The sequence below is a fragment of the Miniopterus natalensis genome, chromosome 12 (assembly GCF_054644295.1).
Source record: "Miniopterus natalensis isolate mMinNat1 chromosome 12, mMinNat1.hap1, whole genome shotgun sequence".
Classification (NCBI taxonomy): domain Eukaryota; kingdom Metazoa; phylum Chordata; class Mammalia; order Chiroptera; family Miniopteridae; genus Miniopterus; species Miniopterus natalensis.
The window spans coordinates 8563931-8578855 of NC_142092.1; the positions used below are offsets into that span (position 1 = coordinate 8563931).

A 14925-nucleotide genomic window follows, 5' to 3' on the forward strand; every position below is an offset into this window, starting at 1 on the left:
TGGAAGACACTGCCTGGACTTGTCCGGTGGCGGTGGCGGTGGCTGTGTGGAGATACATCACTCAGATCTCCCTTCACGAGAGAACCTGCCCCAGGAGCACAGCCACCGCCGGCCTCGAGCTGCGGGTGCCTTTAGGCTCTGCCCCAGTGTTTGAGGAGGGCCATGTGTCCTCAGGGAAGCCTGGGCCGCCACTGAGCAGTGGCAGCGAGCGGCCTCACTTCTGGCCGACGTGGGGGAAACTGCATCACAGCTCCACTGTCAGAGCCGCCGCAGCCCAGTGCCAGCCTCCCCTCTTCCTCCCCTGCCTCCCCCTTCACGGGTGTCGGGTCTGCAACGGGAACAAAGTGAAAAGGCTCAGTAATTGTTAAAACTGTACCAACAGCAGTCAAATCACCGTGACAAAGTTCTGGCTGACACACCCTTGGCTTGGGGAAATGTGGGCGGATCCTACGCGGAGTCAGATGTGTGCGGGGCTTCTGATGGGCCTGCCCGCCCCGGTCAGTTCATGCGACTCCTGGTAACCGCCTCTGTCTCCAGGGGGTGAGCTGCAGGGGCTACCTCCCCAGCTGAGGCGGTGACACGCGACTCAGGCCGGCGCTTTCCTGTAGGACGTGGGGTTGGGAGCATGTGAACTGCCCTTCGCCACTCCTCGCAGCCTGAGGATGGAGCCAGCTCTGGAGGAGAGGAGAACCGAGTGGAGAACCGAGTGGAGAACCGAGAGGAGAACCGAGTGGAGAACCGAGAGGAGAACTGAGTGGAGAACCGAGAGGAGAACCGAGTGGAGAACCGAGAGGAGAACCGAGTGGAGAACCGAGAGGAGAACCGAGAGGAGAACCGAGTGGAGAACCGAGAGGAGAACCGAGTGGAGAACCGAGTGGAGAACGAGAGGAGAACCGAGTGGAGAACCGAGTGGAGAACCGAGTGGAGAACCGAGTGGAGAACCGAGAGGAGAACCGAGAGGAGAACCGAGTGGAGAACCGAGTGGAGAACCGAGAGGAGAACCGAGTGGAGAACCGAGAGGAGAACCGAGAGGAGAACCGAGTGGAGAACCGAGTGGAGAACCGAGAGGAGAACCGAGAGGAGAACCGAGAGGAGAACCGAGTGGAGAACCGAGTGGAGAACCGAGAGGAGAACCGAGAGGAGAACCGAGAGGAGAACCGAGTGGAGAACCGAGTGGAGAACCGAGAGGAGAACCGAGAGGAGAACCGAGAGGAGAACCGAGTGGAGAACCGAGCGGCGAGATGGAGGCCCTGCGCCTGGGGGAGGCCCGCTGAGCTTCTGTACCAACGCACCCCTGAAACCAGCCTTACGCCAGTCCTGTTCCTTTTTGCGGAAGCCAGTTTGCATCTTCTGCATCAGGAGAGTTCTACCAGATGCGAGAGAGTTCTCTGGAAGTTCTGAAGTGAAAGACTAGGAGCCACTGCGGTGGTCCGGGCGTCATCGGTACAGTGGCAGGTGTTGGAAAGGGGGAGGTAGAGTCAAGATATTTAAGACTTGGTTCTGAGTAAACATAGTGAGAGAAATGGGAGCATCTGATGAAGAAAGATGGTGCTCAGATCTGGGTACTCAGGCCAATGGCTGACAGTAAAATCATTGAGTTAGGAGTTAAATATAGGAGAAGGAGAAGGGTAGAGCGGAAAGGAAAGAATTCTGCTTTGGCCCCGGCTGGTGTGACTCACTTGGTTGAGCATAATCCCAGGAACCAAGAGGTTGCTGGTTTGATTCCAGTCAGGGCACATGCCTGGGTTTCGGGCTCCATCCCCAGGAGGCAGCCGACTGATGTTTCTCTCTCATCAATGTTTCTCTCTCCCTCTCCCTTCCCCTGTCTCTCTAAAATCAATAAATATATATTTTTTAAAGAAGGAATTCCACTTTGGACACAAGTGTGAAGTGCCCGTAGGTCATCCAAGGGGGCATGGTCACCAAAGCAACGGGGTTGTGAATCTGAAACTCAGAAGAGAAGGTGTGTGATCACTCCCCTCTGGACAGTTAGAAGCATGAAAGGGAACGGAGAACGTGTGCTGTGGCCCCATCCCTCGACTGAAGGCAGCGAAACATCACGGAAACGTTCAGGGACAAACTGGGAGGTGGGAGCTCACCGAAGAGACCAAGGCAGTGCTGGCAGAGACATACGAGGACCGCCGGGGGCACAGCCTTCAAGTGAGGGAGCAGAACAGTCCAGGAGTGGTTCGCTGTGATATCACAGGCACCTCGCCCCATCCAAGGAAGCAAAAGGAATTCTTTCCCGAAACACGCAGGCCTCTCTGTGTCCCTGACGCCCCTTCATCCATTCTACTTGTGTCTTTTCTCTGTGGTCACTAGCACCTTCGCCAAAGGACAGGAAGGAAAAATACTGAAACAGGGACCCTGAGCAGGGAAGAAGAGCTTTGGGGTTGCATGGTGCATGCTGATCGGCCCCGTTTATGAAGCCACTAGACTATGAACAGGCCCAGGAGCTGAATCACTTCAGTTACTGGAGCAATAGTTTGTGCTTTATAGGTGGTACTTCAGTTCACTTCTGGGAAGCAATTACTGTTTAAGAAAACAGATGTGAAGTTCCCAAGTATACCTGAGAGTTAGTCTGTCTGTAGATAAACGCTGATACTAAAACGCCCCTCACTAGAAAAATAGAAAAAAATCATCAAAAAGGAGAAAGGCACTCTTTCTTGGATGGGCATCCAGGGGCTGTTAGAACCTGTGATTATTGCATTCGCAGATTCCAGCACCCAACGCCTCCCATCGGGATGGTTTTGTCTCATTTAATTATTGTATATTTCACATCCTTGTGATTTCTTGTTCTGCACCCAGAGGAGATGGGGAAAAATCTTTCTGTCTCTGTTTGAGGCGGACACTCCTCATTCCTGCCCCAGCCCCGCTGGATTGAGTAATGAAATGCGTGCCATGGGCAGGAACCAAGCCAGGTGTGAGAGTCTCAGTGCTCCACTCTGGAACTGCGCTGATTTTTTTCAGAGCATCAATTTATATACTTTATAGTGTTAACATAGAAAGCATTAATTAAAAACAAGTTTACAGTTAAAAAATAAAACGTGTTTATAAATGTGTGGACAGTTTCTGGAAAAATATCCAGTGAGTGATGGCAGAGCTTGCCCTCAGTGAGGAGAGCCGTGAGCTCTTTTGTACCCTTTGAATTGCATATTATGCATCTATACAGAAAAATTAATTAAAATTATATAAAGAAGCAATAGCACCTCTAGTAGGAAATGTATTCCAGGAAGAAAAAAAAAAAGCCTAAGTATTACAGAATAGATAAGTTCACAGAAATAAAAAACAGGGATTCAACTAGAGCAAACACTAGTCAACGGTCCCCGTTTACTGTAAGTCTCTGCCTGTTTTATCCAGGTCGTGGTAGGACAGGTGGGGACGGATCACCCTAATTCTTATGTAGGAAGTTGGGGCCACGGACCCTTGTGGTGTGATCTGTGGGTCCTGGAAGGGGGGCCGCTGCTGACTCCTGGTTTCCCAGTCGTGAATTCATAATAGAAATCCCACCCCTCCCAGGACAAAGGCAGCCAGACAGAGCCTCATTCACATGCAGGGGAAGTGGCAGGAGACTGATGCTTGGCAGGGCTGGGGATGGGAGGGCGCCGGGTACCAGGGCTCTAAGAAGCCTGTGTTTGTGGGAAAGAGAGAATGTCACGAGTCTGCCTTGGGGTTAGGACACCTGTGGTGTCTCCAGGATGCTGCCAAGCAAGAGGAGGGTAGAGGAGGCTGTCAGGTGAGCACCACAAGGAGCCAAACATAGACACTGTTCTAACTGTCGGGCCCAGAAACTCGGAGGACTAATCCATTAAAGATCTGTGGAAGAGCAACGGGCCTCTGAGGGATTCTGGATCAAACCCGACCTGACATCCACCTGCCCGTCCACTGAGTTAGATGGTCTTTGGCACCTGGCCCCAGGCACAGCAGGTGCTGTGGGTCATCCCATGCTTGTGAGGAAGGTCAGGGCTTTCCACAGAGATGCGGGGTTGCCTCTGCTGCTCACAGGCTGCCTGACCCTCTGTGCCTCGGTTTCCTCCTCTAGAAAACAGAGATGATAACACCCAGAAAGGTTATTGGGCAGTTAAATGAGAAAATCCACGTGAAGCGTCTAAGGAACAGTGAGTCCTCAAATCTACTTGAAGTGTGTAAATGAACGCGAGTCCAGCCCTCGGAGCCCAAGCGCCCGGGGCCTGCCCTCCAGAGGAAATGCGGTTTCCAACCGCGGAGGCCCCGCGTCCGGCACGCTCCTGGGGAGATACTGCGGAAACCGGGGTGCGGGGAGGGGGCTGAGCCTAGGGGTCCAGGGAGAGGACCGCAGGCATCCAGACGGGAGGCAGAGGGGCGGGGACTGGCGCTCTTGGCAGTGGGGTTTGGGAAACATTTTGGAGACGGTCTCTCTAGGGCTTGACAACAGGCTGGGGCCGGGCACGTGGCCCAGGGCGCCGCTTTGACGGCGGGAGGAAGGTGGGCGGTCGGAAAGCAGCTGCGGGGAAGATCCTAGGGGGTGCGGGCCGCCCCTCCACCTTCCTTGCCTGGGGCCTTGGGGCGGACGCAGCAGGCCCGGCGGCGGCGCGGAGTGCGGGGCGGGGCGGGGCGGGGGCAGAATTCCCTGCGCCCGGGGCCGCTTCCCGCGCAGCCCGCCCGGGCCTGGGTGCGGGGCGCTGGCGCCCGACGCCCGATTCCTCCCGGGACCCGCAGCTCCGCGGCGGTCGGGCGTGCCGGCCGGGCCGTCCAGAGCCCCTGGCTCACCGCGCGCCGCTTTGGACGTGCCGGAGGCGCATCCCGCTGAGCCGCCTTCCGTCCTTCTGTCCTTCCTTGGCCCTCAGTCCGAGCTCCCACCCCGCCCTCCCGCTGCCCGCGACCTCAGGTCGAGGCTGGCTTCCCGGCGGGCCGCCCGCCAGGCCGCGGGAACCGGCGACGTTCGCCCCCGGCGGCCGCGCGTCGTGCTCGGCCCGAAGGGACGGCGCAGGCGGCGGGGGCGGGGACCCTCTCCGCCCGACCCCACGGTCGGGCTGCGGCTGGGGGAGGGGCGCGCCTTGCACGACCCAGATCCTGACCCCGGGGCGGGAGCGTGCGGTCTGCGCGCCGAGCCCGTCGCGGGCTGTGCGCGGTTACCCGGGCTGTGCGCCCCGAGGGATTCGCGCAGCGCCAGCCTGGGGTGCCCCGGCCGCGCCCGTGGAGACCCGGGTTTCCCTCGAGGCCTGCCGCAGGCCCAGGACCCGCCCCCGCCAGCCCCCCTCCCCCTCCAGCCCCCCTCCCCCTCCCCGCACAAGCTCCCGCGCCGTCCGTACCAAGTGCCCGAAACTCGAGGGGAGACAAAACCCCACAAAAGGCCGCCCCTCCACCTTCCTTGCCTCCCTTTACGCGGTGGACACAGCTCTGGGCCAGGTGGAGGGCAGCCGGCCGCCCATCGCGCGCTGTGCGCCGGGGCACGTGGGGACTTTCCTGAGATTTGCCGCTAATGGCGGATAATGTGCCCTGGAGGCTCGAGGCCCAGGCCTCCGGAGTTTGCTTTCGCGGTCACCATCAATACAGCCAGAGCGTCATCCCATTAGCTCCTTTCCCTTTCCCCAAAGGGAGAAAATGACTCTGATCCGGGGAGCAGACAGTCTCTGCGGGTTGTGCGCACGTGTGTGTGTGTGGGGGTGGGGGGGGCTGGTGCTGGTGCAACAGTGAACCCCCAGCCCGGGTCTTGGCACGGCACAGGGGGTGTCCAGCCTTGATCCTCAGCGGCAGCAGCGGGTGGCCTTCTGGAAGCTCACAGAGCAACGTTCAGGTGAGCTTTCCTTCCCTGGAAGCAGTTTCTACCTATACGTGCCGTCTCATATTTGCGGACCCTGCTGCAGGGCCAGGCTGGACCAGGCGTGAGGTGGGCTCCACGGCAGCTGCGCCCCTGCGGACTCTGGCGCAGGGCAGAGCAGCAACCCGGCTCCAGGGGCCAACCGGGAACGTGGGCTGGGCGCTGGCTGGGGTAGCTCGGTGGGTTGGAGCCCTGTCCCCTGCACCTAGTCTGGGCGCACAGCTAGGTTCCGGTTCGGTTCTGGTCCCCTCGTGTAAGGGAGGGGGCGGACTGATGCTTCTCCCTTCCCTTCTCTCTAAACATCAAGGAAAATGCCCTCAGGTGAGGAAAAAAAGTAAAAGGATGCCAGCTGGACATTATTCGTGTCAGTGACAGGTATTACACTCATAATTAAGACTGGTTTTAAATTTGGACATTTAGGGGCTAAATATAACCACCACAATTTGTTAACCACAAAGCAAATAAAGTCTATACTGACAAAGTATAATTAGAGAAACAATGCTGTGTGTGGACATTTTCATGGGACCGTAACAACTTTGGGGCCTAAAAAGGCAGAGTGGCTCCAGTGGCTTCATGGGGGGCTGAGAGGGGCTCACTGAGGCTGAGAGGTCAGGCAGGTCAGTCCTGCCCAGTGACAAAGTCTCGGACAAAATGTTAGCCTACCAGAATTATTGTGAAGCTTCAGAAATAAAACCGGGTGCCAGTGCTGGACCAGAATCTCCTGGGATGGACGCGGCACCGCCATGTGGAAAAGCGTCTGCAGGAGGTGCCACTTGCCCTTTGGGGATGGGCACCACACAGCTTCAGACCCCCCAAGGGAGGGCCAACCCCAACCTTTCCCCAGAGGGGCAGAGTCAACGCCCCAAGGGCTGTGTTCATACTCAGAACTCTGCAGCGGGGTTGCCCGTAATCAGAGAAAAGGGGAGCTGTTTTTCTCACTGTCAAACACCATGGGAACCAGCCACGGGGGTGGGGTGGGGACGAGCAGGGGCTGTCACTCAGAGCAAATGCAGTGTCCAACGTGTTCCGGAGCCTACCGGCCTTCCCTTCAAGGCCTCCCGGAGCCCTGGGTGGAGAATGCTTTGCAGAAGCGGGTGGGGGATGGACTGGGAAACGACCACGGCAAGGTGATTAAAGGAGGATTCGGTGAGGAGCCTAGAGAGCACTTTGCACTCTGGGTTCTCGGCAAGCGGTGCATCTTACAGGATCTTACAGGTTCACCGACTTCCTTGGAGGTTCCCAGACTCACTGTTAACTGTATTTATGACACAGTGAATATGAGGCTCTATTCCTGTCCTTATATGTTCAAAAATGACCTTTGGGGCAGGCGGCGATCCCATTCTTCTGCATTTTATAGCCTAGTACACGTCAAATAAAACTTTTGGAAACTGACATATGGTTATCAACTTTATATCAAGTAAGGACAGTGAAAAAGACTAAAAACTATGATCACTTCATTAAAACAGGGCTGTTTCAATACACAGGAAGGATAACTTCAGAATTCAAAAACTGAGCACACTGAACTTCAAAAACAGCCCTACTCTGGGCTTGGCTGTCTCATTTCCTGTGGACTGATACAACAGTGTGTCACCAACTCGTCTCTGCAAACTAAGGCTCCTTGACCTTGGACACTAAGGGCAGCCACCCTACTTGCAGATGTCAGTTTATTCAAAGAAGTGGTTTCAGGGCTTTAAGGGAACCCGGAGGAATTCAAGCGCAAATGTCTCTCAGCTTCGTGCCTCAATTTCCAATATTAATAACTGTGTTGAGCCCTGGCTAGGCGGCTCGGCTGGCTGGAGCATCGTCCCATGCACCAAAAGAAGTTGGGGGTTTGATGCCCGGTCAGGGCACACACCTAGGCTGTGGGCTCCATCCCAGGTTGGGGCGCAGCTGGGAGGCAACGGATCAGACTGATGTCTCTCTCACATCAAGTCTCATTCTCTCAAATCGATAAACATCCTTGACTGAGGATTAGAAACGAAACAAAACACTGTGTTGAGTGCTAGCAGCCAGAAACTGATTCCTTTAAAGAGAAGTAAAAAGACATGTTATGGCATATAGATGCACAAAACTTGAATTTGGAAGGTTTTTTATAATGATCTCATCCCTGTGGTTTTCAAACTAGTGCTCCGTGGAGCCCCAGCGATACTACTTGAACCAAAGACCTCCATTTTAATTGCTTTAAATAGTTGAATTCCCAGTTAAGATAGAGTTCAACTGCTTAAAAAATGCCTGAGTACTGATTCAGTCCATCTCAGATATAAAGGAAACTGAGGCTGAAAGAAGCCCCAGGGTTTCCCCAGGGCCGCCTGTCTAATTGGCAGGACCTGGTGGCACAACAGTGGCTCGGGCAGGAAGGATTCTTATTGTCGACGCTTCACTGTCCACTCCCAGATTCACCGATGGTTGAACCAAATCTTCCACTGCTCCAGTGTCCCTTCTGGAACGTTCTGACCGGCTTCTTTTCACACTGGACCCTGTGCTCTGCTCGGCACAGTTTCTGCATAATGACAAAAGTTTCACTGGCAGCTGTTGGAAAGTAATTTAAACCCCAGGTCTGTGTTTTTGCTCCCATTTTTTACTATTACTGATGAAAATCTCTTGTAATAGTATTTTATTAATTTGAAGAGTATAGAGCTAATATGTGCATGACTCTAAGGTCGGGTCTATGTAAAAATTTAATAGGTGTTTTATTTTGTGAAAGATACACTTTTATTAAAACGCCTGAACTCTACTATCTGGTATATAAACTGAGACGCAGAGGCATCTGCTTGCTTATCTGAGACCCTGCACAGCTGAGCGCATGGGCTGACGACTCGGTCTCCTGGACGGCAAACACGTTCGTTTTGTAGCGAGCACCTCGGTGGTGAAATGGAGCAGATGATACGATGATAAGTCTGGACACAACTCAGCTGCAAGTAGCAAAAAAACCCTGAAAAAACAAAACTTGATGTAACCTAAAACAGTGATTTTTCAAACTCTGGCTCCCAATCATTACTGGGTCATGAAATGAACTTAGTGAGTTATGAGAACACTAAAAATAATACATGCACAAGAGCCAAAAGTGCAATAGAAAATATGAAAGGATACTACACGCCTTAAAGGTAACTAGTACTTTATAAACTTTTATTTCAATCCTATTTATGTATTGACCCATATATACTGGAATGATATAAACTATATTTCACAGCCCTCAGTGCTCCCCTAGAGAAGAACATACTTGGCCACTCAGCCCCTTGAGAGGGGACTTCTTTCTGACCCTTTTGTCATTTCTGAGCAGTGGCTCCTCATCCTGGTCCTGAGGGCCCCTCCTCTCAACACCATGACAGCGACCCCAACCCCGGAGCACCCCCATTTCCTGGCTCCCGGCTGTTTTCTGGAAGCTTCCTCCTATCAGCCCGCGATCCACGGAGGGCACGTCGCTACAGTACCTCTGAATGTGGTCAGGGACACCGCAGGTCCCCGCTACCCTGCGCCAGGCACCGGGCCCGGGCCTCAGGGACCTGGCTCTTCAGAGGCAGCTCCGTCTGGCCCCTGGGTAGCGGCTCCTGTTACCTGAATGTCTGGAGCTCCCGGCACAGAGCACTCGCGGGCGGAGCGCACGTTTCCAATGAAGGAGCTCGGCACTGAGCGCGTTCCACTGGGTATAAGCCAGATAAATTAAATCCAACAAAGTAAAAGTTACAAATAAAGCAGAGTATCTACTCGTTTCTTTATTCTTAAGAAGTACAAAAGTACTATACAAAGCTTTATGCTGATTAAATCCTAAGAGTTGTATAAAAAGTTGAGATTGGCATTCTGTGGCTAAGGTAATAATAATCTTACTTCAGCATCATATCTCATATGGTAAAGATGTACAACATTAACTCTTTGATTTCGAGCAGTTATAAACTTACCTTTGAACATAATACCACGTATTTAGTTTTAGTAATTACTGTCACCTAATTTAACAACAGTAGTACATGATACTGAGGGTAAAGGAAAACAGTTAATGTAATAATTTTCCAAATGTGGCTGAGAAAGAAACATACCAATGTACACTTGAATTGGGGGAGGGTGTGAACATAATTTGACCTATGATTTAACAGGCTCTGGGAGAGTGAACAAAGCTTTTTAAACTAGAAGTGTGCTCAAGTTGATCAAGTTCAAACACTTTATCTTTCATATTAGGAAATGCTGTACACCAGGGTAAGTGACTTATCTAAGGTCACATTATTGCTCAGCAAGGGAGATGCCCCAGGTCTGATAAATACAGAATCTTTTCTATTCCATAAGAGGTTAATGGAATAAAATCATATTTTTATTCTATAAATAAAATCATATTTTTAAAAAGATCCAATAAGGTGTCAAGGAGAGAAATACATAACATTTTAGACTTAAAAAACAACCCTAGAGCAAGAATTTAATAAAAATATATGTTGACAAGTGTGTTTGAGTCAACATACTCAGCGTGGGACACGGTGCTGCAAACACTGATGACAGCAGCTCACAGTGTAGTGATTCACTTGCACGTTTATATATTATTCTTGCGTATTGGTTGTGTTTTCATCTGTATCACCTGAATCACATTTTTTCCACAAAAAGTTCTCGTTTGATTTCCACAGGGAAGTTTCTAGATCCTCTCTCCTTCTGGAGGGTGCAGCCCGGGGCACCTTCTCACACAGAGTCTCGATCACTGCCAAGTCGGTGAGTCTGCTGAGACTGTCGTCATTCGGCTCATTCAGGATGTCCCAGAAATCTTTCGGTCTCTGTTTTGCTTTTTCCATGGGCCCTGAAAGAATTTTCTTTGGCGGCCGTGTGGGACTGTCCCTGTGACTTTTGAAGAGGTCATCGAGAATGGAGGTGTCCCCGAGTAGGCCTGCCACAGAAGCCTTTTCTAACCCTGGGCTCTGTAGCCTTCTGTTTTCCACTTGGAAAAGGGGTTCGCTCCCTGAGGCGCCCGTTCTTGTGCGGTTCTGCTGGCCTCCCCTGGTGTGTTCTAGCTTTTTCTCAGATGCCTCAGGCTTGCTGCTCAGGGGACTGGGCCCTGCAGCGCCTGTTTCACTCTCAGCCTCTTGGGAGGAGCCTGTGGGTAATTTCTGAGCCTCTGCAGCATTAAAAAGCGCCTCTTCTCCATGGAAACCATGACTCTGAGGCTTAATTGATCTTTCTTTATATATTTTTGCACTGCAAATGTGAGAAAGTTTTTTGGTAGAATCTTTAAATGACAAAGGTTTGGAATCTGGCAGCCTTTCTTTTAGAAAAGATGCTCTCTTTTCAGACTTCTTCCTGACTCTCTTTCCTTCCTCATGGGCAGGTTTAATGACTTCTGCAGCAGGATCTACAAAAAAATCTTTTACCTCTGGATACTGAGAAGCATAAAAATCTCTAAGCATTTTCTGTCGTTCTTCTGATGTGGCATTAGTTATATGTTGAGCAAATTCCTTTACAGAAGACGAATTAAAATAAGAAGCCATTTCTTCAAATTGTTTTCTGAAGATTTAATGAACAAAACCAGTGGTTATTTTTATCACATTTCATTTCCAAAGAGCTTGTCATCATGACATGAGATGTAGAAACACAGCAGTCCTATTCCTTAGCATATATTGCTTTAATTCCACAATAAACGTGCATTTTACACTAGCAGAACGTGACCTCTTTTCTTACATTACTGAAGCAAATATTTTAGCTCATGAAATCACCAGCTTTTAAAATTATTCTGATTTATACTATTAGGTATTTCCTGGGCATTATGGGATCCCAGCACTCTACTCTTCCAGTCAGCCAATTTATGACTGACATGAGAATCATAACTCATATAATCTGTATTTGAAAATCTATATTGCATTCAAGTTCCATAAAATAAAATTGTCAAAGAAGGGTCTTAATAAGCAGAAAACATTCTGAAACTAGGAAAGGAGTTTTTTACTTCTCTGTCCTATTTCCTCTTCTCCCAAACAAATACAACACCGAAATTCCACAAAACTTTTTGATGAGCCTAAATGAAAGTTCTAAACTGATAAACCTAGATTCTTTCTTCCCCCAATTGGTCCGACTTCAGTATAGACAGCTAAACTAAGAAGTGAGATGCTATTTTTTTACCCCACAGAACTAGAACAAATAATCCTAAAATGTTTATGGAACCACAAAAGACACCAAATAGTCATAGCAAACTTGAGAAACAAGAAAGTTTGAGGTATTGCAATACCTTATAACAAACTCTACTACAAGGCCATAGTAACCAAAACAGCACGGTACTGGCATAAAACAGATGCACAGATAAATGGAACAGAATAGTGAGCCCAGAGATAAAACCACGCCTATCTGGTCAAATTAGTATGTGACAAAAGAGGCAAGAATATACAAGAATCTTCACTAAATGGTGTTGGGAAAACTGGACAGATACATGCAAATAATGAAACTAGACCACTTCCTTACACCATACACGAGAATAAACTCAAAATAGATTAAAGACTTAACTGTGAGACCTGAAACCATAAAATTCCTAGAAGAAAACATAGGCAGTAAACTTTCTGATACTGCTCTTAGGAATATTTTTTTTGGATATTCCTTTCCCCTTGGGCAAGGGAAACAAAAGAAAAAATAAACAAATGGGACTACATCAAACTAAGAAGGTTTTGCACAGCAAAGGAAACCATCAATAAAACAAAAAGACAACCTACCAAGAAGTAGAAGAAGATATTCGCCAATGATATATCTGATATCCAATGTTTATAAAGAACTCATACAACTTAACACCAAAAAATCCGAACAATCCAATTAAGAAATGGGCAGAGGATCCAAACAGATATTTGTCCAAAGAGGACCTACAGACATATGAAAAGGCGCTCAATGTCACTAATCATCAAAGAAATGCAAATTAAAGCCACAATGAGCTATTACCTCACACGTGTCAGAATGGTCATCAGCAACAAATCAACAAGTGTTGGTAGGATATGGGAGAAAAGGGAGCCCTTGTGCTCTGTTGATGGGATTGCAAATTGATGCAACCACTATAGAAAACAGTATGCAGTTTCCTCAAAAAATTAAAGAGAGAACTGCCTTATGACCCAGTGATTCCACTTATGGGCATTTATTTGAAGAAATTCTAAACACTAATTTTAAAAAATATATGCATCCCTTTGTGCACTGCAGCATTATCTGCAACAGCTAAGATATGGAACAACCTAAGGATCCATCACTAGATACTTGGATAAAGAAGATGTGGTACAATAGAATATTACTTAACTATAAAAAAGAATAAAACTTTACCATTTGTAACAACATGTATGAACCTAGAGGGTATTATGCTAAGTGAAATAAGTCAGACAGATAAAGACACATACCAGATGACCGCACTTACATGTGGAGTCTAAAAAACAAAAACAAAACAGAAACAGACTCATAGGTATTGAGAACAAACTGATGGTTGCCAGATGGGAGAGGGGTTTGGGGGCTGGGTGAAAAGCTGAAGACATTAAAAAGTACAGATTGGCAATTACAAAACAGTCACGGGGATGTAAAGTACAGCATGTGGAATATAGTCAGTAATAATGTAATAACTACGTACGGTGCCAGGTGGGTACTAGACTTATTGGAGGTGTCACTTCTTAAGTTATATAAATGTCTAACCACTATGCTGTACACCTGAAACTAATATAATATTGAATGTCAACTGTAATTGAAAAATAAAATAAAAACACAAAAATAAAAATACAAGTCACTTCTAATATTAGGGGAAAAAAGATGAGAGATGCTACTTGAAGAGCGACTTTCATCTTAGTATGAGATACTAACTAAAGCTGTGATATGCATGTGTGGGAAATGGACCTTCTGGAACCCTGGTAAGACAGAGGCAGAAAGGTTGTTTCAGGACCCTGGGCACTAGACTCTGCTCTTTTTCCCAGGCAAGGGTGCTGTGGACTGAACTGTGCCTCTCACCAAAGCCATATGTTGAAGCCCTAATCACTCCCCTCCTACCCCGTGTGACTACGTTTGGAGACAGAGTTTAGGAGGTAATTTAGGTTAAATGAGGTCATAAGAATTCACCAGAGAGCTCTCTCTGTGTCATGAGAAGACACAGAGAGGAGGTGGCTGTCTGGAAGCCAGGAAGAGAGCCCTCATCAAATCAACTGGCACCTTGATCTGGGACTTCCCAGGCTCCAGATCTGTGAGAAATATCTGCCATTCAAACTCCAGTCTGTGTACTTTGCTATGACACCCTGAACAGACTAACTAAGACAGAGAGTATTGCTTTGCTGATGCTGTTTGGGCCATGAGTCAAGAGAGCCCAATGTTTGTAAACATTCCTTTAAACAAAAGCCATAGATGGTGCACAGCACATGATTGAAAGTCCCAAAGTGTTAGAATTACATCTATATTTTATATGCTATTTCCTTAAAACATTAATTTATTCACTCAACAAATATTTATAGAACCCTCTCATATGCTGGGCACTGCAGTAGGAACAAAACAACAGAAAAGCCCTAGTTCCCTATCTTCAAGGACTTTAAGAAAGTCAAACCAGAGCCCATGGTAAATCCCATGATGGGGGCACATGCAGGGTGCCCAGAGGGTACCTAAAGCAGTGACTGGCAGTAGGCAAGGCAGTAGGGAAGGCTTCTACGCTGTCACCTGAAGCCAGTCAGGCAAAGGTGAGGGATGAAGCCTTCCAGGGAGAGAGGGCCTGTGCACGGGCCCCGTTCTGCGAGGACGTGGTGCACAGCGGGGAGTGAGAAACTGCCAAGGACAGGCTGAAAATCATGAAGGGTCTGCATGACACTTTCAGTTTGAATTTTGCACACAACAGAGAATCCTGAGGATAAAATTTTTTAAAATGTGTGTAAATAGGAGCTTTAAAGTCACTCTTATTTTTGGCACCCAGACCAGGCTGTGTGTTTCCTTTGATTTTAGTGGCGATCCATACCCCACGCTCATGACTGCCTGCTGTGGCTTCGGGTGAGCACACGGCTTCTGGTCCTCACCTCACTGGGCCTGTTCCTGTTTCCAATCCAGGTATGACCTCTGCCTGATCAGCAGTCATGCTCGCTGCCAAAAGAATATTTAATAACGCAAACACAGGCTTCTAGATTTCTGTCCTGGAAACTGCCCATGTTCCTGTTGGAAAGCAACAGCATGTTCTTAAA

At 49.0% G+C, this 14925-nt stretch overlaps 1 protein-coding gene across 1 annotated transcript in view; it reads right to left on the reverse strand.

Annotated features, from left to right (window-relative positions):
- Positions 1-9493: 9493 nt before the first annotated feature.
- Positions 9494-14925, reverse strand: part of ERCC6L2 (ERCC excision repair 6 like 2) — a 106258-nt gene continuing 100826 nt past the window's right edge. Inside the window, exon 19 of the mRNA XM_016206654.2 lies at positions 9494-11272. Coding sequence (XP_016062140.2) covers positions 10321-11272 — 952 coding nt within the window. The 3' untranslated portion in view covers positions 9494-10320. The remainder of the gene's footprint in view (positions 11273-14925) is intronic.